Raw genomic sequence first — 23,473 nt, forward strand, 5'->3', positions numbered from 1 at the left:
TATATATATATATATATATAGGGAGAAAAGTTTTAAGCTTATTTATTTATTTTGAGAGAGAAAGAGCGAGAGCGCACATGCACAGCATGCACATGAGTAAAGGAGGGGCAGAGAGGGCGAGAGAGAGAATCTCAAGCAAATGCACCATCAGCACAGAGCCCGATGCAGGGCTCGAACTCAACAACCATGAGATCATAACCTGAGCCAAAATCAAGAGTCGTACGCTTAACTGACCGAGCCACCCAGGCACCCCAAAAGGGAGAACCTTAAACAAAGGACAGTGAAACTAAACAAGAAAAAAACTTGTAGTGGATACTTTATTTTGTTGTATTTAAACCATCAAATTTTGAGGCTGTTTCCTCATGGTCCTTCTGCCCTTCCTCCCCCTGCCCCATTTTCCCATGATGCGGATGAAACTGCTTTATTCCGTTTCCCATCTTTTCCTCATCCAACTATCCAGGCCTTTTTCTTTGTCAATACGTGATCCTTGGTGCTTGTCTCTGAAGGACAAAAAATGTTCTACCTGTTAGAGAAACTTAGGACCTGCCAGTACTCTCGGCAGCATTGCATGTTTTGATGCCTTCCTTTAGCCCAGGGCACTCTCAACCAGTCCTCCCTCTCTGGGCAAGTGTCTGTCTCTTATGAAACATGAAACACTTCAAAAAGGCCTCTTGCCAGAGATTTGCAGGCATGTGAATGGGAAACACCATATAAACAGTGAAAAAAGACACATCTTTTCAAGTTTTTGGATTTTCTCCTTCACGATCTTAAAAAAAGCAATTAGAAATCTTTCCTTTGATAAACCCAGGCATAGATAATAGTAACTAGAGTGTGATACTTGTCCTTATAATGTTTCTAAAAAACATCACTCAGGCCAGAGTTTGTCTCAGCTATGCTGAGGACTGACCGTCATTCAGTCTGTAAATTACCTCATGGATTTTCTCATTCCTAAAAAAACAGTTTGCTACGCTCAAACACTGACATCACGTGAAGATGCCAGCTTCTATACACATTTATAAAAGTAGAATATACGGAGTATGATACACTAGTACAAAGTTTTACAAATTAATACAAGTAAAATATATAAATTACAATGAAATAAAGGAAGATCGTGGTTCTGTCGTGGGGTGGTTCTTTTAGCAGTCGTATCGCTGTAAAGAAAATGAAATATGCATTACGTTACAATCAGGCTAAACAAACAACGATGCCATGTTAGTCCTCAAAATTCCTGTTTTAAGCAAACATAAAGTGGGCTGATCTCCACTACCCAGAGCTTTTGGCCAACAACACTGAGAGCTTGGACAATGTTCCTGAAATGTTTCCTAAACAAACCAGATCCATTGTCCTCTCTTAGGAAAAGCTGCAGGAAAGGGCCATGGAAACCACAGCTTACTGGTGTTTGCTTGGCTTTGAATGCATTTGGGGTAGGCTTTTAATCTTAGGGATTTAAGAGATAATGCCATGGGAGTTTCACACAGGAGTGGGCTCAATGTGGGTAACCTTCCCAATTAAGTGCTACCAAGTTACAGACTTGACTCATCTACACTAAAAACCTTGCCCTCTGAAAGCATCTTTTGTCTTAGAAACAAAAATAGCAGATCTGCACTGTGGTGTCTGTGAAAAAGCCATCTCTTCGGTGACTCAGACGGGAAATCCCGTGGGACTACTTGCTCCCCACCCCCGCTCAGAGAACAGGGTCACTCTGGCAAATCACTACAGCAACTTTGGTCATTGACACATTATGCCTGTCCCCAAAATGCACAAGTGCTGATGTCCAAAGGGGCCTCACCTAATTTAAACTCTGCCTTGTATGAAATCCAAGGCTAAAGATAGGTCACATTAGAGTAAGTCTGAGAAGACTCTCCTCTGCCTCTCCCCAACCATACTGCCTGGAAACAACTTCATATTGAAGGTTTCCCACTGCACTGTTTTCTTGGAAATTTGGCAGGCTCCCAAGGAAATTATTAATCTTGCTGTACTTGCCTGATAAGGAAAACTAGATTTTTCTTTTAACGTCCCCTCAAAAATTAGAAAGTTTCCTTTTATTCATAGCAAGGTTTTTTCATGTAGCCACATGCTTTCAGTTTTAATTAGATTTTGTCTTATTTTAAAAGACAGTTAAGAGACCTTGAACCAAAGGAGTAAATGATTAGGAAAATATAAATTAAATAAGTTTCTGTTTACCTAATCCTGTTTTACAGAATAAGACATAAAACTAACCTCCCAAAATTGGACCAAAGCTGGACTTCCATCAATTCATTACTATGTGTTTTTTTTTTTTTAGGAGGATATAGAAACAAGAACTTTCCCCGCTACTAACAAATGCATACTTCTCTCTGAAATCATATCCCCAGGAAACAAGTGCTTCCTGGTTTTCTTTCACCATGAAAGGTTTTTTTTCATGAGCTGCTATTCAGAGGTTATTAGTGATTCTCTGTGCTTAGCTGTTTGGGTATTTTTGTGACTCCTTATTAGAAGGCATTGTAGAAAATCTAACAGAACAGCAAGTGTTGCGGACAGGTTGAGAGCAGGAGCTCGCATAAAATGACCTAGGGTTTGAAGCCTGTTACTTCCTGCCTAGGTGATCTTAGACATACTGCTTAATGTCTGACTCATAGTCTCTTCTGAAATGTGAGTTTAGCTCCGTGCCTGGTGCAATGAACATTGACCACTATTTGCATATACTAGTTGGGAACATGAGAGCAAGCAAAATTGTGTCTCCTTGGCCAGAGCAGGGGTAGTGAAAGGGGCAGTAAGTTTGCTCTTGAAAGGAAACTTTGGGTACGGGCAGCATTTTCCTATATACACAGAGCCAACTATAAAAAAAAAAAAAAGATAACCCAGCAACTATGATATTCAGGAAGCTTATTACTGAAAGCAAAATTGAATGCTGTAAATGTTTTGCCACAAAGATGATATAGGAACAAACGTTGGTAGTTGGAGCAGAATCTGATTTTGCCTTTTTTTTTCTTTATGATGAAAATAACAGTGTGTTACAGTAATTGAATACCCCAGGGCCAGGCTGTGACATTTTCACAGCTCTTACCTGTTGGCGAGAGCAGCAATAGCCACATATGCCTCCCATCACACCATTTATTACTTGAATGAGACATAAGATGAATTCAATTCCACCCAGGGCCAAGAGGATGGAAAACAGAGAGACGTTCCATTCTACAATATGCTTGGGTTCCATGCACTGGGACCATGTGGAGGTATCCAGAAGGTACCTGTGGATGAAAAGAAGAAACTTCTGATATATGACCACATCTAAGGGGATGTCTCATAAGCTACTTTCTGTGTGGTGCTTTTTTGTTCAGAAAAAAAGAAACTAAGTCAATGACCTGTGTCAAATTTTTCTAGTCTGTCATTTCACAAAGTGACAAATTCAGATCTTGCTGCAATGATAAACATAAAATTCAACAAAGATTATTGAGCACTCATTGTGAGTTAGACCTCAAGCCAGGGCTGGGGATATAATGGTGAACATGACATGGGTTCTGCCTTGGAAGAGCATAGCATCTAATGGAGGAGACAATATGTAATCTCAGTGTAACCAGTACACTGATCAGGAAGACCAAGTGTGAGGAAGGGCATCTCCCCTAGGCCAGGAGAGTACCTGCTTATGTAACTATTCCACAAGTCTGAGCTCCATGAAGTCCGGAACCAGACCTTTCATCATTGTATATATAGACCCTAGATCAGTATCTAGTACATAGTAGGTACTGAACACATTTTAAAAGTAATTGAACGATAAATAATCTGAAGTCACTCTGTGAAATGTTAGCAAACCACACTGAAGTCACATTTGACTACACACACACACACACACACACACACACACACACAGAAGTCATATACACGTATATATACAACTTAGGAGACTTTCTAAGTACCTGGATATTCTTACAGTCTGAAAAATTCTATCTCTGATTGCTCTTGTAGACTTTCAGCCTTTGCTACATCATAAAGCATTTGGATTCTTAATGAAATAGGATTCAATCGTGGGAAAATCTACAACTGACTTAATCCCACAAAGAGGTCTGGTATAAATCTTTTCTTATCACTTCTTCCTACCACAGCAGAACAAAGGGGCTTAGAATTGGAGACCTAACTTTGAATGGTTCATTGAGCCAATCAGAAACTCAATGTGTTGGTTAAAAAAAAAAGAATTCTGTCCTTATGACCCCATCTTTCTGCATATCAGGAGGTGGGGGGAAGTTGTAATTTTAGGACACAATGTAAAAAATTCCTTTGTCCCCATCTGGCTATTGAGCAATTAATCACTGGCTTGTGACCATTAGCTATTCCTCATAATGAAATCCCTGGACAGGTTGAAGTGAGGAATGATATAGAAGCAGAAGGCTTCTTACAGAAGCTGGGGTGGCTGGTGGGAGGGGCATACAATCAAACAGCTGTAAAATGCTGAGTGATATTCTCACTTCTCCTTGCATTCCAGCTTCATCCATCATGATCTTTTTTGGAGGTGGGTTTGTGCAGTAGCTTGAATGTCTGTGCATCTATAGCCAATTTCCACTCACACTTTCAGTATGTTCTGAACAAAGTTGAATCACGATCCATAACTATATTGGCCACCCAAATTTCAACCCCCCGTAAAGCTAACATTTGTTCAGAGGCTACTATTGGGTTGTATTCATTGTCAGTTAGCAGATAATATTAACAGCCAACAGAGGCCAGCCTCAGAGTGTGTCAGCTTGTGTGATAAATACTTTACATTTATTATCTCATTTATCCTATGACAACTGCCATTGGTTTTATTTTACAAAGTAACTGAGAAACACAGAGCTCAGTTCACTGTTTCCCGGTTGCTGAGGGAGAAATGCAGAGCTGAGATAAAATCCAGGTCCACATAATTCCATGTTCACAATTTTACGAACTCACTGTATGCTATACAATTCACGGGGGACAGTCTCGATAGGGTAAGGGCAATTGAAATCATTATTCATATTATTTCCACTCCTGAATCTCATAACGAAGCCTTTCAAAATTCAACGAAGGATGTCATTCATTTGCTGTCATGTACATCAGTTTCTATGAGCTATTTCTGTTCTTTTCTCAGTAATAGATAAGAAATAAATACCGACATAAAACAACGGAGCTTAAATTATCCTGACGCTAAGATCATGTATAAGACTGTCTTATGTAGCCTGATCACTTTACTTTTAATTTTTATTATTAAAAAAAATTTTTTTAATGTTTATTTATTTTTGAGAGAGAGAGAGAGAGAAACAGAGTCCAAGCAGGGGAGGGGCAGAGAGAGAGGGAGACAAAAGAATCTGAAGCAGGCTCCAGGCCCCCAGCTGTCAGCACAGAGCCTGAGGCGAGACTCGAACTCACCAACAGTGAGATCATGACCTGAGTTGTCGGTGGACAATTAATGCACTGAGCCACCCAGGTGCCCTGCCTGATCACTTTAAATAAAGGGTTTGTTGTACATAGCGATTATGTTATATTGTGAGTGTGTGTATGAGGATAGTATGATCAATCGGGGAGTTGGTTAAATTCAGATGCTTTCTATCCATAGTATGTAAGGATTCCACAATATTTTCTTATAAAATAGTAAAACCAGCCAATTGTTTTGGTATAGTGCACACACTACATAAGCCCGAACTCTACAGCCCGGCTGCCTGGCTGTCATGTCCTAGGAATGTGCCTTTGGATAAATTACTTCAGCTCTCTGTGCCTCTTTTTCCTCATCTGTAAAACAGGAGCAAGAGTGGAAGTCAACTCCTAGAGTATCATGAGGGCTGAATCAGTGAATCCATTTAAAAGCACTTAGAGCTTCTCCAGGTCAGAGACTGGGCATCCACCCTCTGACACCACTGCCTGGTGCCTGAGTCACCGCCTGGCTGAGTGCACAGATACATGGATAATTGATGCCTTTCTAACTCGATGGGATTGCCCCTATACCATGCGGTGGACAAGAATGTGTGGTTGGACAGGGAGCAATGACTTACTGTCCATCGGTGTTGGCAAAGGTGTAGTTCCACTGGCCAAGAGAATCACGACATACTGGCCCTTCGGCCAAGCCCAGGGCTGCCACGATGACGCAGTAGCCAGACCCTGCAATCCCAATGAGGGCCGCCAGGACGGAAGAAAGCATCTAGGGAAAGGAGAGACGGCAGAAGTGAGCCCGAGTGTCGCACCTGCCTCCCAGGGACCCTTTTCACCACCCGAGCTGGAGCACCTACCGCGCATCTCTTGCCACAGTTTTCGTGGCCACAGCAGCCACAACAGTCGTCCTGCTCCAACCCAATGAATACGAATGCCGGCAGGAACATCTGGTTAGAAAACAATCAAATTAAAATCACCATCTTTCCCCACATTAAAGCCTGTCATAAGGGTCAGGCTAAGCATCTTTTGGTAAAATACCTTGCTTTCTGACAATGTGGAATGGCTTTGGATTAGGTCGGCCCAGTATCACAAAGAATGTAAAACTATGAGGGGGAAAAAAAAAACACCTCTAAATGAAATATCTGCTTGTTTTCATGTAATGTGTCAAAGCATTCTTTAGGGTGAGGGTGTCGCATGGGAGGGATAGAATAATAACCCATAAATATGTTTCTTCCACAAGAGTTCCCTCACGTAGTCCCAGAGGCAAACTCTGTTTCTGTTAAACCCTGCCTTTAATTCGTTTTTTCCCCCCTTGTACACATAGATGATACAAGTCTTTAATATAATAATTTAAACGTTTTTGTAAGTGGGAGAGATGAAAGCGGCATATAATATATAAAAACCGTTTCTTTGATGATGCGATTGTATGGTTGTTGCTTCACAATAAAGCTCCTTAAATAAAGTAAGTATGAAATACTCTGAGTTTGATCAAAAGAAGCCTAAACAAGGGTGACGGTATATTAAGGACAAACCGTTGTTAACATGGTAACAATACTTAAATTCAAAGCCGATTTGCCATACCGTAATTAGTGCATTAAATTTAAATGTTTTCAGGTCTTTTCTTGACTAAGAAAAATATTCTGTGTGGTATGAGCAATTCCACAAAATGTCTTTTTAAACTTCTCAATCCCAGCATTTAAAGTGGCAAGCTCGAGTTTGTCCACATTCTTTCCGTGCTGTGGTTGAAGCTAATACTTTCAGCTCCCAGGTTGGCAGGCAAATTCCTCTCACTTCAATTAAAAACAAACCTTGGAAAAAACAACACATTCCGCTGTTAGCTTCAGATCCTGATCTGCTGCTAACGGGAGGATTTTTCCTAGACACCACACCCAGGATTACATAAAGTAGAAAATGTATCCTTCTTTTTAAGTAGCAATACACTCATAATTGATAATTTTTCCTGTCACAGATGTCTGAGAATAAACAGCAGACAATTTGGATCCGAAACTGTTGATTTAGACAGAGAACCAGTGACGCCCTCCCAGCTCCCTAGGGCAAAGGTTAAATGCCTACCCACTTCAGTTCTAGAAACTCTAGACACTCTCAGATCTGACTGAAGAGCTAACATCTGTTTTCTAGCTGTAAAGTGAGAGAGCTTAGCAAAAAGGAAGTTCGCTGTTGGTTGAAAGAGGACTTTGTAAAACGTCTGATAAAATTAATACACTAGACGTCGCTCAACTTTTGTGCAATCTGCTTTCAAAAGACGATGAACAAAAATAACTGGCTTTGGAAATAGGCATTGTAGAAAACTTTCCATGAAAACACCTCTTTAACAGAAGAGACTTTTTTAAGCTTGTAATAATTCTGAACAACTTACCAGCAAGCCCCCTCCTACGATGCCAGAAAAGAACCACACGAAGCGGCTGAGATGGTTTTCGGAGGCATATTTTGTTTCCCCATTTGGAAAGTAAAGCAGAATATTAGCTACAATGCAGAGGATGGCCAGCCACACCAGAGAATGTCCGATGCACCGCGCACATTTTCCGTAACACATGGTGGTGGCAGAGGCTGCGAGGATTTCCCTCTTCACTCTGCAGTGCAGTGATGGCCAAGTCAGAAGAGAGTATGCCTGTCTGTGGAGAAAGCAAAAGCAGTTCTCAGCCCATTCCTGCAACCTCTTAAATACTCAGTTCTTAGTCACTGGGTTGGGGGAGGGGGCGGGGGTGAGGTACTTGGCTTTCATTGGTCCTGATTGCGGGCTCGGGTGGGGGGGGGGGGAGGTAGGGGGAATGTCCCGCCCTTGCAATGAAATCCTTGAGACAAGCGAAACCAGGGTAGGGATGTGGGAAACAGCCTCAGTCTTAAGCAAGAAAGAAAATGATTAATCTTCACCGAGAAATTCACAGTGCTACTCCTTCACAGGATGTAGAATTGACAGGAACGCGTAATACAACTTTCCAGTAACTGTCAAGTGTCCGTAGTGTGACCGTGCCGGTTGAGGCTTTGAAAGGCAGCGAGCTGTGATCCTGCTCCATGCAGCTGTCTGGACAGCTTCCAGTCTGAGGGCTGTGTGTTCACTTCCCCTGCTGCACTGACTTAATTCCAGACCTGGGGCAAGTCTCCTGAGCTCTGAGGTTGTCTCTTTGTCTGTTAAAGGTAAGGTGTCTAAAAGCCATCACCCACAGATTTGAGGTGGCTGTTGGGAAAATTACCAAGCAGGCTTCTTTCCTCTGCCTACTGCCTGCTCTGCAGGACCGATCCGACTGTCCAGCTTTCCTGGATATCTGCCTCCAAAACAAATCTGGTACCAAAACAAAGGTGGCGTTAGTCAACACAAAGGGCTCAGGCACCTGTCTATTCCTGAGTATTACTCTCAGGCAAAGCAATGCCAGGAAAGGCCAAGGGAGGCCTAAAGCATGAGAGAAGGATAGAAAGAAAAAGACAGGAAGGAAGAAGAAGAAAGAGACAGAAGAGAAAGGGACTCGGCAAGCAGAGCAGGGAAACAGGACGGAGAGAATGCAGAATGAGCGGGAGAGCCAGGGTTGTTGATCAGGGCCCGGGTCTACCTGTGGTCTACCCAGCCAGCTCCTGAACCAGCTGTTGCAGGCTTACATGTGAAGGCAGGGAAAGGGTGTTACTTCCATCTTACAGAAGGAGGGGTCGGACTGTGAGTAAGTCTAGCCCTTGAAGAGCAGCTTGTGCAAGCCAGGTAGGCTGGGGAAGGACGGGGTGGCCAGGTGGGGCCAGGACCGGAGGGGACGTGTGCCCAGGACAGAATAGTGAGTGCAGAAAAGAATCAGAAGTCCAAGATGGGGTACTGTTAGTTCAGAAGAGGAAGGTGAGCAAGGCTGTCGAATCCAGCAGCTCAGGCTGAGACCGGAGTCTGAAGGATTTAGGCCAACACTGGAGGGCAGGATGCATACCAAATGTGAGGAGGCGAGCTGGGGTTAGTCACATAGAATCTGGACCGGGAGGAACATACTCACAAAGGTGGGGTCATGATCCAGACTGGCCTGAGGAAGTAGAGGGATGGAAAACTGACTGTAGGTGGAGAAGCCTGGAACTGCCCAGCTGCTCGGGCATAGGGGGGCAGATCTTCACAAGAACGTTGCTCTGTTTCCACCATGCATCCAACAACCGGGCACATGCACCCTCTGTCCCTGGCTTTAGGTCCTAATGGAGAGGAGATTCCACAGATAGCAAGTCCTGGGGTGGCATACAGGTGAATGCCTGGGCCCTTTGTTAAGGCATCATCATTGCAAACCTCCTCTCTGCTGATCCACCCCACCTGGGGCCAAAATGAGGGTGAGCAATCATTTGACGACTTTGCTCCTGAGTGCTTAATCACCTTTGCCCTTCTCCCCCACCCCTACGATCAACGGAGTGTGGAGAAGAGAGTGAGGGTCATGCAAAAAGTCTGGAGTGACAGCCTACCTCTGCTGTTTTCCAGTTTTGTGGATCAGGGAAGTCATCACATTCCTGGGACTCTGGTTCCTCCTCTCTAAAGTATGGGACAGGATTGGATCAGTAGGTCTTAAGTTTTGAGACTCTTGTGATGGTATGGATTCTCTCCCTGCCCAGAGAATGTGCATGTATGCAAGCACACACATTTTTCACTCACTTCCAGGGTTTCGTGGACTCCCTGAAGCCCATTAGTGGATTCTCTTCCACATTTCTCCGGATGAATCCTGTCTGGAGACCATTTGCATCACAGATGCACATACCTGGTCCACCCTCAACAGAATAAATAGGAATTTCTAGGGATGAGGCGCAGTCATCTGAAGTTTTTACAAGTACTCCAAATGAGTCTTATGTTAGCTCAGGTTGGGGATCACTGGTCCACAGGCCGGGTAAATACCGTTTGTATTACATGTTCCCTGAGGCCACTGTCACCTCCACTGGCTCCATAGCTCTAGACAGACATACAGCATATGCATGAATGGTGGGGGGACAAAGTGCCACTCGATGTAGGCCACTTTCAGGCTTCACTTGTAATATGGAGTCTGTCCATCTTGCCCACACTCCTGTCATTCTGCATAGTACCCTCTGCTTCTGCCCCTCATCTGGGAACCTAAATCAGGGTCTTTTCTGGTTTGGGCTCCTCGTTTCATAATCAGATATGCTTTTCTGGACAATTGTTTAACTACTTGGTTCTGGTCCTAGCCAGACTCTGTCCCACAGATGACCCTGGCTTTTTTCTCCTGGCTGTGAACTCTCGGTTTCCTATACAGAGCTGCCATCTCCATGGGCACGTTCTGGGTTTCATCCCACTCTCCAAATCCCCCCCCCCGGCCCTCCCCCCACCCCCCCTCCCTCCCGGGCCTCCCTGTCCTCCTTGCTCTAAGCATGGCCTTCTGGAGCTTCCTGCCGAAGGATTCTGCTTACACATCCCCTCAAAGAGGCCCTCTCCAAAGACCCCATCTAATGACATTATGCACCCTCCCCCAGTTACTTTTCATCACATCGTGTTGTTCTGTTATCATCCAAGAATTTATCATCCCTGAAGTTAACCTATGTATTCACTAGTTTCCTTTTCTATTGTCTGTGCAGAACCCTTTCTGCCTTACCCACCGTTCTTTCCCAGGGCTTGGAACAATGCCTGGTGTGTGGTAGGTACTCAGTAAATATTTGCTGAAAAATTGAATAAATACGTGAATCAATGTCTTTAAAAAAATTTTTTTTAATGTTTATTTATTTTTGAGAGAGAGAGACAGAGACAGAATATGAGCAGGGTAGGGGCACACACACACACACACACACACACACACACACACAGAGAGAAAGAGAGAGAGAGAGAGAGAGAGAGAGAGAATCTGAAGCAGGCTCCAGGCTCCGAGCTGTCAGCACAGAGCCCAACAACGTGGGGCTTGAACTCACAAACCACGAGATCATGACCTAAGCCAAAGTCAGAAGCTTAGCTGACTGAGGTGGCATTAACCATTCTGTACCTCAGTTTCTATCATTCTTTGTTCACCAATATTTATTGAGCTCCTACTGTGTCTTCTAAGTTTTGGGTATACAGCAGGAAACAAAAGAAACAAAAATCCCTGCCCTGAGGAGAGTCTGTTCTATCAGAAAATGAGAGACACATACAAAATCATATTAAATAAATATAATACCTTGTTCATTAGGTGGTGATAAGTGGAGGAAAGGGGAATAGACGAGGGAGGGAGACGGCCTCCTGAGACAGGATAATAATAGAACCTACATCACAGAGTTGTGATGTATAAAGTGAGTCAATGTTTGCAAAGCATGAAGCACCTGGCATTTAGTAATAACTCAATAAATGTTACTTGTTATTGCTATTTTCATCAGCCCCCTGTCCCAGGCAAGATGTCTCTACTCCCTTTATGATATATCTACTTCTCTAGGATTCCATTACTCCATTATGTACTGGATCCCTTTATTATCATTTGTGACTAATTTTTAGACACTGGAGCTCCCACAGTTATATTAAGAGTTCACTTTTGGGGTGCTTGGGTGGCTCAGTTGGTTAGGCAACCAACTCTTGATTTCACCTCAGGTCATTATCTCACAGTTTGTGAGTTCGAGCCCCACGTCGGGCCCTGCTCTTCCAGCGCAGAGACTGCTTGGGATTCTCTCTCCCTCTCTCTATGCCCCTCCCCGGCTCATGCTTTCTCTCTCAAAATAAATAAATAAACGTTAAAAGAAAAGGTCATTTCTATCTCCATCATTCTCTCTGGAATTAGCCCCAATGCACAAACACCTTTGAAAAGAGTGTTCTTTACTTCATCGTAGGACTGCAGGCCTCTGAGCTCTGGAGAGTGGTTGTCAACCCCGTGTTTTGGGCGTGCTGCTCCACTGCCAGAAAGGCCCTGATCTTCCTTCTCACCGTAGCCCACCCCACCCAGCTTTGTTCCCTTGGCTGAACTCATCACTTTTTCCATGACACTTTCTACCACACCCCTGCCGGCCTCCTAGACCTGCTGGTCACTCCCACATCGTCCTTGGACACACCCCCATTCGGCACCAATCAGATCACGATGTACTAGCGTGCATTCTCATCAGCCTCCCCCGGCTCTGCAGAGGTCCCAGAGAGCAGGCTATCTTGCCTTTGAGGATACAACAGCAGGCACAGTCGCAGGCATTTCGCTAGCTCTCAATAAGTGCTTGCTAAATTTTGTTCAGATAAATAGGGGAGCTGAATATGTTCAATTCTAAGGTTATTTGCTTTTAAGCAAAGCCAAAATGTCTTATGGAAAGCTGGGCACAATAGGCACTTATTACATTTACGTTTTTAAATGTTCAGTTTTACCTGTCATTTATAACAGCGGCTGGTATGGCTCCTTATGGTTAGCTCTCCTAACCATTTGATGTGCAGAACGTGGCTTCAGGAATAATTCCAGGGGAAACTCCTTTTGATAATATCGTAGGTTTAAATGTTGGAAGAAGCCTCAGTAGAGTGAATGGTTCAGCTCTCACCCCTTTACAGAATCTTTATGGCCACTTTACAGTTAAGTTCACAAGCGTTAAAAAGTCTTCCCAGTATCATCTAGCTAGTGGGCAGTGGAAATCAGTTTCCTTTAAGAACTAATGTCAATAGTCTATGATTCTATATGGTTGTGGGATTCTAAGAGGAAGATTTAAACCCAGACCTCCTGCCTCCTGGTTGCTTTTTTCCAAATGTGCTTTGCCCTTCCTTATTGGGAAAACGCTAGTTTCTCACTCATTTGGACATGAAAAATATAATGATCCATACATAGTAACCATACCTGTTAGAGCTTTTTTTTTTTTTTTTTTATTATAGCTGGCTCTTGGACAACACAGGGCTTGGGGTGCTGACACCCCATACAATTGAAAATTCACATATAACTTAACTCTCTAAAATACTAATAGCCACTGTTGAGCACTAGCTTACTGATAACATAAATAGTCAATTAATACATATTTTGTGTTATATGTATTATATGCTGTATTTTTATAATAAAGTAAGCTTGGAGGAAGAAAATGTTATTAAGAAAATCGTAAGGAAGAGAAAATACATTTACAATATTGTACTATATTTATCAAAAGAAAATTCAAGTATAAGTGAATCCATGGAGTTGAAACCCATGGCTGTTCAAGCGTCAACTATATAAGTAGCAGAAGCCAGTTCTAGCTGCCCTAACCAAAGGGTCATTAATTATGAACTAAAAAGTAAGAATGCAGATGGACAGGGGGAACCAAACTCCATAGGAAATCCAGAATGTCTTTACTTTCCATCTTGGCCTCTTTTTGACTCTTCTGTCTGTAACTTCATTCTTCTTAATGCAGACTCATTTGTCTCTTTCACAGTCCGCACAAAAGAATATGGCTACTGGCAGTTCCCAAGTTTACATTTTTCTCTGTTCAAGAGACTCATCAACCTCAGATTCTGAAGGAAGGGAGTTACACTGGACAAGGATGCGCTCACATACGTGGGGACTGAATAAACATGGCTGCTGGGAGCCATCTCTGCACCCATGTAGATGGAGGAACAGGCATTCTAAAGGAAACATGAGCATAGGACCAGGCAGAGAGGCTGGGAGCTGTGCTTTATTTGAAACTATAATCAGGACATACAACTGCAGGAAAAGAAAGGTGGAGAGAAGGAGCAGTGTTAAGTCATTTTAGCTACAATCTCCTGGCTCTCTCCTCACTTTAGACTGTGGCTAATTTTATTCTTGGGTTAAAAATAAGCTTCTTGGGACGCCTGGGTGGCTCAATCCATTAAGCGTCCAACTCTTTGCTTTCCACTCAGATCACGATCTCAAGTTCATGGGTTCGAGTCCCACATGGGGCTCTGCACTGACACAGCAGGGCCTACCTGGGATTCTTTCTCTCCCTCTCTCTCTCTCTGCCCCTCCCCACTTGCACATGTAGGCATGCACACACGCTCCCACTCTCTCAAAAAAATAATAAAATAAAATAAATATGCTTCTTGGCCCAAGATTAAACCAGAGTTCACCTTCACCTGCATTGCCCTTTCCTTCCATGCTCCCATCCCCATCTGGTAGTTGTAGTTCAGCATCTCACAGTGGCCATTTACCCCCTCATCAAGCCAGGGAATCTCCTAGGTCTCATTGTCATGTTCAGACAAGGTAGCTCCTGGGATGCCTGCCCCATGGTCTGAAGCTCAAGATGTGGGTCTGGCTGCTCCAAAGGGCTGGCTTGCTCCCTTGAGGGATAGGGGAGCTGAGGACTTCCAGAACATGCCTGTGACAATCAGCACATGAATACTTGTTTTCTAGTTTGAGTATCTTTTCCTTGGGTTTTATAATAGAGTCAGACACGTGAAATGGTGGAAGGCCTCAAAGATCACCTGAGTCTCAATGGAGAGTGGTCTGTGGGTTTCTAAAACCACACACACTGATTCAGCCCTAAGGAAACAGGGAATCTTTAAGGGTGGGGACAGGAATCTCATTTGAAGAAAACTCTCCAAGTGATTCTATTTGCACAGCCAAAGTTGAAATCCACTGAGGTAGACGGTCTGACTTCCTAATTTTACAAATGAGACCACTGAGGTCTAGAGAGATTAATTTCAGTTCAGAAGCAAAGCCACAGATTAAATCAAAAGAAAAACAAACCCTAAACATGGAAACTAATTCCTTTGCTTGTGTATTTTGAACCTGGTCAACCAGGTGGTTCTCTGTGATTCTTTTGCTTCCCCAGATCCCAGCTGCCTTTGGGGAGAATGGCAAAAACAAAAACAAACAAACAAACAAAAAAAACTGTTATCCAGCTTCTGTACATTTAGGGGAAGGAAGAGAGGACAATTAAATAGTATGCAGAATAGAGATGTGTCAGTTTCTCCCATGTTGTAACTGAACTTTACAGCTCTTCTGTGTGGAGCCGTTTCCAGGTTAAGAAAGGGAGACTCAGATGGGTTAAGTACACAGGCTAAAGTCACAAGGCTGGCAGGTGACATGCTCTGGATTCCTACTCGGATCTCTCTGACTCAGACACTCATATTCTTCCTTCACACATTTGGCTTATTTATACTACTTCCCAACACTGTCACCCATGAAAAATGACTTACAGGATTTTTTATTTGATATTTCTGAATCACACAATTCCAAGACACTAATCATTTGGGCTCTACTTTAATTAGATAAATGATTTTAAAATCAATCTGGGGGCACCTGGGTGGCTCAGTCAGTTAAGCCTCCAACTTCAGCTCAGGTCATGATCTCACTGCATGAGTTTGAGCCCTGCATTGGGCTCTGTGCTGACAGCTCAGAGCCTGGAGCCTGCTTTGGATTCTGTGTCTCCTTCTCTCTCTGTTCCTCTCCTGCCTGCGTTCTGTCTGTCTCTCTCTCTCTCAAAAATAAATAAAGATTAAAAAAAAATTTGTTTTAAATCTTTCTAAAAATCAATCCAGTGTTTTTCAAATAGGAAGACTTTACACCAATCTGAGTGAAATTGTCAGAACTCTGGTGGGCACAGTACTAAGGCTATGGTGGTATTCAATAAACTTGGTTTTCCTGTAGCAAAATAGAACTGTCAACAATTAAGATATGAGCACAATTAAAAGTAAAAACAAAAAAAAAAGAGTAATTTTTTTCCTACAGTTAGTACAGGAAAGAAACAATAAAGCTTATTTTCATTTTCTTTACTCCAGTCTAATGTGGAAAAGGATCCCCCCACCTGGCCTTGGACCTTAGATAAAAAATATGCTTGCCTTTTTTCAGAAAAGTGGGGGTGAAACTCTCCCCCTCTTGCTCTCATGCCAATTAAAATTTAGTTCCATGGGGCTTCTATCAGTTGGGAGTCAAAGATCACAGAAAGATGAGAAGTGAAGGCAGTCGACTCAGAGCAGATTTTTAGATACCACTTTCCAGGGATCCCTGGTGACAGAGGAGCTTTTATGTGTGTGTGTGTGGTTGAGTTCTGAATAACAAATCTTCCTGCTGTACATTTGTTTAGTCGTTTCTATGACTTCGACACTCTTGGAGACTTAGGCTGAAGCATAAATAAGAGGCAATGTGAGCGTTCTCCAAGGAACCATTCCAAGTTGGTGAGTTAATACTCCACTCAGACCTCGTGGCCTTGCCACTCTCAGTCAAACTGGTTTTTTGTGACTGTCAGTCAAAGTCCAACATGGCACGCTTCCCACTGATACTGAATGAGCTGAGAACTCAGGTAACTGTTGATTTTGCCCTAGGGAATTTTACTGAGAAGGGCATTACAGCAATGGAGCAATTGAGACTCCGTGTGTGTGTGTGTGTGTGTGTGTGTGTGTGTGCATGTGTTGTGTGCGTGAGAGGGACAGACAGACACCAAGGAAACATGACAGATTTGGGTTGGCTACAATGCTTGCTTGCTTCTGGCCAAGGTGGCTGGTTGACCTAACTTCCTATCTCCTTGTTCATAGTCTCTGCCTGGCATTGATGGAGGAGAATTGAAGCATTACTGTCCGGGTAAGCACTACCCTAGCATCTAATATAAACGCCAAGCCTCAAATTTCCTCCCCAGAAAGGGAGCTGAGATTCTAACTAGCTGAATCATCTAGTGACAACGCCTTTCATTGTGTTAGGTTACAAAAACACAGTAGTAGCCTACTATGGGAATGCTGATGTGAAATCCATTCCATTTTTATGTTAAATAATTAGTCTGCCCCATTTCAAATGACTGAAAGATTCTGCAGAGTCACGGGTTTTCAAAAAAGTGGTTTGGAAGTTACTTTTTCAGATTTACGAGATGAGGAATTGCAAAGGGACTGAAACACCAACTTGAAGCCTAAAAATTATCTAGAATACCCGTAATGCATTAATTCCTGCCCAGTAGGAACCAAATAAGCTTCTCTGGTGAGATCCTTTAGAGTGGCTCTCCCTATGAGTCACTGAATCAGGAATCTGGGATAGAAATGCCAGTTGTGGAGGGAGTGCTATTAAAAGCAAGCTGGGCATGTGGAATCCCTGCTTTGCCTTGCATCTCTTTTTGCACATGCAAGTTCTGGCGGCTCTCACGCCCCCTCAAGACAACACTGGGGAGAATGACTGTAGGGCCTGCTCCCTCTAGACCGCCCTCCTCCCCCACCTTCCCGACTGCCTTTCCAGGGTTCCCGGTGTGTTCTGCCATGACTTGATACTTTTAGGAATCAGAAGCCCACATACAGCATCACATCTACACTGGCACCAGGCTTGTGTGTTTCTTTGGACTTTTTCTATAATTAGAAAAGAGAACATGAACATAGACAAGTGGAAAGCATTTTTTCCCTAAAATCACGTATGTGACATTACATAGGCATGTCCTTTCACTGCTCACAATATATGAAAGATAATTTAAAACTTATTATTGGGCACCTGGGTGGCTCAGTAGGCTAAGTGTCCAACTTCGGCTCAGGTCATGATATCATGGTTCCTGAGTTTGAGCCCTGCTTCAGATTCTGTGTCTCCCTCTCTCTCTGCCCTCTCCCTGTACGTGCTCTGTCTGTCTGTCTCTCTCTCTCTCTCTCTCAAAACTAAACAAAACATTAAAAAAAACCAACAACATTATTGTTGGAGGTGGGAGAGGCGCCTGGGTGGATCAGTCAGTTAAGCGTCTGACTCTTGACTTCGCCTGGGGTCGTGATCTCCCGGTGGTGAGATCTAGCTCATGGAGCCTGCTTAAAATTCCTTGTCCCTCTCCTTCTGCCCCTCCTCCACTCATGTGTGCACGCATGCGCTCTCTCTCTCTCTCAAAAAATGAAATACAATTATTGTGGGGAATTTTTAAGGAAAACATTTTTAAGGATCTCTGACAAATTCATTTTTTATTCATTTTCTGGAAAGGATATGAATCAGAATTTTCCTCTCATTTTCATTCTTCTGAAAGAATTTCTGATCAATGAATGAGGATCATTCATTCCACAAATATCAATTGAGTAATTCCTGTGTGCCATGCATGCACGTCTGAGAACTTTAGTTGTCTAGCTCACTAAATTTTCACAACAACATTTTGAGGTAGGTACTATACATCATCATACGGGTGATAAAATTGAAGAGCTTAAATGACTTTCCCAAGTCCTCAAACCTTGAACCTGATGGCTAGGATTTGAATTCAGGCAGTCTGAATCCAGAGCCCCCTCTCTTAACTGCGACATCATACCGCCTCCAACCTGGTGGGCTTGGTCAGATAAGAGCAAATATTGACAAAAGCATTGTACACTGTACATAAAATATACTTAGTGCTCAGATATTGGTTCCTAAATACCATTCTGCAATAAAAGGAATCAGGACTCCTTGAAGAAATGGTTGATTCTAGAACTGAAGCAAGGGAAACACAAGATAATTCTGGGATGTCTTATCCAGTGTTCTGTGTTCTTTTATGCGATGGTCAGTCGGATATGGCCAGAGGAGACAAAGAAGTTTGGGGAAACAAAATAGATTATACTCACAGCCCTAGAGACAGGAAGCACAGGGCCACCTGGAAAAAACACCAGACAGAGGGGCAGGAGTCAGCAGAGCCTAGGCCACCTTTATTGAAGCTGAAGGGCAAGTCAAAGCAGGGCTGGCTAAATAATTTGAAATGTGGCTAGTTTGAATAATTTCGGTGAGCTCTCAGCTGTAGGAATGGTCCCGGGTTGCCTGGCAACCTGGGATGGTCAAGGCAGAAGAATGTGGCCTCCCGAAATCATGAACCTGAGAGAAGAGGCTCTAGATTGGCTAGTTTGCCTATCAAAGTCATGCTCCTGGCCGGGCCTTTGCTGTGTCCCTGTGTGACCAATTGTCCTCCCAGTGTGACCAATTATTTTTTATTTTGTATACTATTTCAGTTTAGTATTCTGGTTTGCACTTCAGGCCATGGCAGTTATTATCCGTACTGATGCTCAAGATGTTCCCTTTCAGGTCAAGTTGAGTCCTGTGTCCTTTTGCTATGACCTACTAGTCTTTGGTAACTTCTTGCTATCTGGTATAACATGAAGCACCAGGCTCATTTTGTACATTTCCTGCCCTAGACCTGGAACCCGTTATTTCTCTCAGAAGCCCTGGATCTTTGTAGTGGGAAAACGTATTTCAAAATCACAATTTGGGCTCAAGGAACATCCCCAGTGTAATTGTTCTTAAAATTCCGATGTTGGAGTGACACTGGGAAAAGAGATTCTTTTACTGTTCTTTTCATACTCCTCTGTATTATTTGAATTTTCACCACGTGTATTCATTCCTATCATTTGTTTGTTGCGTACAAATAGTACATAATTACAGAGTTGAAAAAAAGTCGAAGTAAACATTCTATCAAACCTTTTCCATGACATTTCCCTTGCCAGCAATAACTGCATTTATGAAATTGCTGTGACTTCTTTCAGACTTCATCTTAGACCACACTGTTCCCTAAATAAGACTAGTGCCCTAAGGATTCCACATTCTATTTTAATCTATTTGGATGACTCAAAGAAACAATAATCTGAGGTAAAAATACAATGGATAGCAATGTAAATCTTCACCTTGACCAGTAAGTAGGGTCTCCATGCTTAACTCCAGGGGGCGCTGTTTACATCCTCGTCGTGGTGATAGATGCAGCAACAAACCTGCAAAGGAACGGATAAAACCGTAAGCAAAAGACGTGAACAGATAGGAAATGGCTCTTAAATATATGATAAGATGCTCAGGTTTGCTTTTAATAAGACAAACCCACAATAAAACTACACCAGGATACTGTTTTTCATCTCTCAGATTGGCAAAGATGAAAATGCTTGCTCACACACCTTCCTTTAATGCTGGTGAAATGCCTGTATTTCCGGCAGTTTGACAGCAGGCATTCAATGACAAATGTGTTCATATCTGCTCATTTAAAACACTTCTGGCAACTTACAAATGTATACAAAGATACTTGAATATTTAGAAAATGATGCATGTATACACTAGGGCTTCTTGATAAGGGCTGCACAGGAAAATCTAGGGGATTTACCAGATTGGAAGGGGGAGAAATTGTGTTTTGGTTTTCATTAAACTCTAACCGAAATTTATCACTTCCTTTCATTATGAAAGTAGGCAGGAAGCCACAGTAGTGTCAACCTGAGCCTTTGTTACCAGTAAAAATCAGATCTTCTATGCATACTTCAGTTGTTGCAGCCATTCTGCAATATCATTTATTTCGTCCATACTTTGATATTAGAGTAGTTATTAGGCCCACCACTAGATCTTGTGTCTTAACTCATTAATAAATAAGTGCACATATTTTTAAATAAAAAAAATATTTTGATAACTGTATTTCAGTGTAGTTGATTTCCTTTTAATCTCAAGGATTTTGTTTTATACATTATGGTGAGAAGAAATGCATCGGCTTTACCAGGCGACCAAAGGGGTGCATGGCACAAAGTAAATTAAGAACAGAGGAGTTCATTGCATTGCATTGAACAGCATTGCCTTGCTGTGATATATAACATGGGATGGGAAGCTTCCAAAAGTGTGACCTGGCTAAACAATATTTGTGCATTGCTATAGTAGAATACTTTGCAGCTGCAAAAAAAAAAAAAAAAAAGAGGAATCTCTTTAATAAAATGAAACAATATCCCAAATATTGTGAAGAAAGACAGTAAAGCAGCACTCAGAAGAATGTGTGTAGTGTTCTACCACTTGTATAAAAAGTGGGGGGGGGGCACTATATAATATGAATGCCTATCTGCTTGTATGTGTGTAAAATACCTCTGGAAGACAGGCAAGCAGCTGGAAATATTGGTGGCCTCCAGGGATGAGAACTGGGTGGTTGAGGGCCTGGAGTGTCAGGGAGACTTTTTTCCCTGATGCAGTTCATACTACATTTAATTTTTGAATGTTGTGATGGTATCATCTATTCAAAAGTTAAATAAAACCCGGCATTTAAAAATTCCTTGCTAGCGTCTGTCAAGGAGGTTGCTATACACAGCCACAACAGAACTCCTCAAAGTCCAGTCCCCACCCTGTCTTTGGAACCGCACACAGCCTGACCTGGAGCAAAGCCCTGAGGGTTTTATCATTTTAACCTCCTACTCTGTCCAAACCCCCAATAAAACGTTCCCAAGGCTTCCTGGGCGCCTGGGCGGCTCTGTCGGTGAATCGTCCAACTTTGACTCAGGTCATGATTTCACAGTTTGTGGGTTCGAACCCTGTGTTGGACTCTGTGCTGACAGCTCACAGCCAGGAACCTGCTTCAGATTCTGTGTCTCCCTCTCTCTGCCCCTCCCCCTGCACACGCATGCTCTCGCTCCCTCGCTCTCTATCAAAAAATAAATAAGAATTAAAAAAAAATAATTTAATAAAAATTTTAAAAACCTTCCCAAGACTTCCTTGGCTCTTGCCTTTCCTTATACCTTTAGCATTTGCTATTCCAGAAGTAAAATCTAGCCTATTCCAATTCAAAGCAGGCACTGCGGTCTCGTCTCTACTTCTGCTGCATCACAAATGCTCACGAAGCGAGCTGGCACTGGCAGAATTATTCCTACTGGGCAGTGAAAAGAAGCACATGAATGTTCACCAGTTATGCATTTTTAGTCTCCAATATTACTTGTTCACGTTTCATAATATACTTATTTTAAAACGGAGTCTTACTCATTGAATGGGGTAGATTTTTAGTGTTGTCACAAGTGCAGCCTAATTACTACTATTTGTAAGAAAGCACAAATATTATGGGATTAGATCACTAAAAGATTTCTTCTTCCCAAAACTTCTGTCGTGAATTTCCTACCGTTTTTGAAATGAAGCCAAGTTTCAGTACAATACACTGATGACCACGCTTCTCTCGTGTGTCTTCAGCAATATAGGGAACATTTATACTACCAAAGTAAAATATTCTGAAGAAAATATTAATGCTGAGTCCAAGTAACAATACTGGTATGAGTGTTGACTGCTAACAGCATTCAAGTTGCAAAACAATTGTGTTTGTAAGTATTTGTGTGGAGCATTATGATAACAAATGCTGATTCTCCTTGAGATCTGGGTCAGCAGAGGGAAGCCTGCGTTTGTTTTTGGAAAACATTTTATTTAGAAGCAGACTCGAGGCTATTTGCACGACAAGCAAAACTATAGCAGAGTCTTGCCACAAGAAGTCGAACAAATCACTTAAAAATTACAACATAACCTTATTTTCATGACGGACTCTGGGAAAATATTTGAGGTCTCAACAGAAACCCCTGGCTTGTTTTTGAGTCAGAAATGTGTTTTCTTTGGAGTCATGAACAGGATGAAGAAAACCAGGACAACTGCCAAGGCTCTCTGCTTTGAGCTCTTCGACGCTGAAAGAGAAAAAGTGGTTAGATCGTCAGTGGATTGGGGCGGGGGCCAGGGGACTTCGGGAGGAAGGAGGGAGATAAAACTTCCTGTTGCTTCTGAAGAAACTGTGTAGCCAGGTGAGTTGTTAAGAAAGGAACAAGTGACATTTCCAGTTCCTTTTTTCCCCCGATTACACCCGGTACAAACAATGTCCCCAGAATGTGTTCCCCAGAGGAGAGCATGGAGGTTAGGGCTTTGGAGTTGAAGGCACACAAACCACCTAATCAAGGAAGGCTGGTTTTCCTCAGTCTTTTTGGAGACTGAGGTCTTGAGGGCCTCTGTGGGCCTGTGAGTGGTAGAGGAGTGGACCAGCAGGACAAGCATCCAGGTCTTCCTGGAACACATTGCCTGACCAATACCTTGGAAACTGATGAGTCACAGCAAACGGAGGAGGTGATCAGGACTCTGCAGAGTATGGCATCTCAAATACCAGGAGATCCTTGCATGAACCCCTGGAGGATGAGAGAGAATTCCCAAACACGACTGAGGTTGAGTTTTTCTGCCAGTCACGTGGGTGGAAGTACAGAACCAATTTCTCTGATTTAGAGAAATGTAGCATTTGCACGCCGGAAAGTGGCAGTGTGACATTTGTATGGCTACATTGGAAGTATCTATCTAGAGTCAAGTATAAATCTCACCTCCCCTGTACTACCACTACTCCCATGCAAACATGGATGCCTGTGCATGTGTGCATATACCACACACATACACACACACACACACACACACACACTTCTATTGGCATCTTGGAAATGAGACTGCCTAGGACTGACTTGCCTCTCCACCCTTCCCTATCCACCCTTCAGTCTTCACGTTTCCTGTCGCATTAGTCTTATTTGTTGGCTACATTAACTTATTATTTCAATTAATTCTACAAAAAATTATTGAGTGCCTAATATTTGCCTATAACTCAA

At 42.8% G+C, this 23,473-nt stretch overlaps 1 protein-coding gene across 4 annotated transcripts in view; it reads right to left on the reverse strand.

Annotated features, from left to right (window-relative positions):
* TM4SF1 (transmembrane 4 L six family member 1) overlaps positions 1 to 19,821 on the reverse strand; it is a 25,007-nt gene extending 5,186 nt beyond the window's left edge. For 2 of the 4 annotated variants that reach the window (XR_005792135.1, XM_040480457.1), the window contains exons 1-5: positions 7,730 to 7,985; positions 6,210 to 6,299; positions 5,976 to 6,121; positions 3,047 to 3,227; positions 1,093 to 1,151 (exon numbers count right to left, since the gene is read on the reverse strand). Coding sequence is in view for 3 of the 4 variants with exons in the window: in XM_040480457.1 (XP_040336391.1) it covers positions 1,137 to 1,151; positions 3,047 to 3,227; positions 5,976 to 6,121; positions 6,210 to 6,299; positions 7,730 to 7,906 (609 nt within the window). In the remaining variant the exon portion in view is untranslated. Of the gene's footprint in view, positions 1 to 27; positions 1,152 to 3,029; positions 3,228 to 5,975; positions 6,122 to 6,209; positions 6,300 to 7,729; positions 7,986 to 19,756 lie in introns of those variants that run through there. The other 2 variants (XM_040480458.1, XM_040480459.1) reach the window with 2 other exon arrangements.
* Positions 19,822 to 23,473: the final 3,652 nt, after the last annotated feature.

This window comes from Herpailurus yagouaroundi, unplaced genomic scaffold, assembly GCF_014898765.1.
Source record: "Herpailurus yagouaroundi ecotype Mexico unplaced genomic scaffold, PumYag 159, whole genome shotgun sequence".
Classification (NCBI taxonomy): Eukaryota; Metazoa; Chordata; class Mammalia; order Carnivora; family Felidae; genus Herpailurus; species Herpailurus yagouaroundi.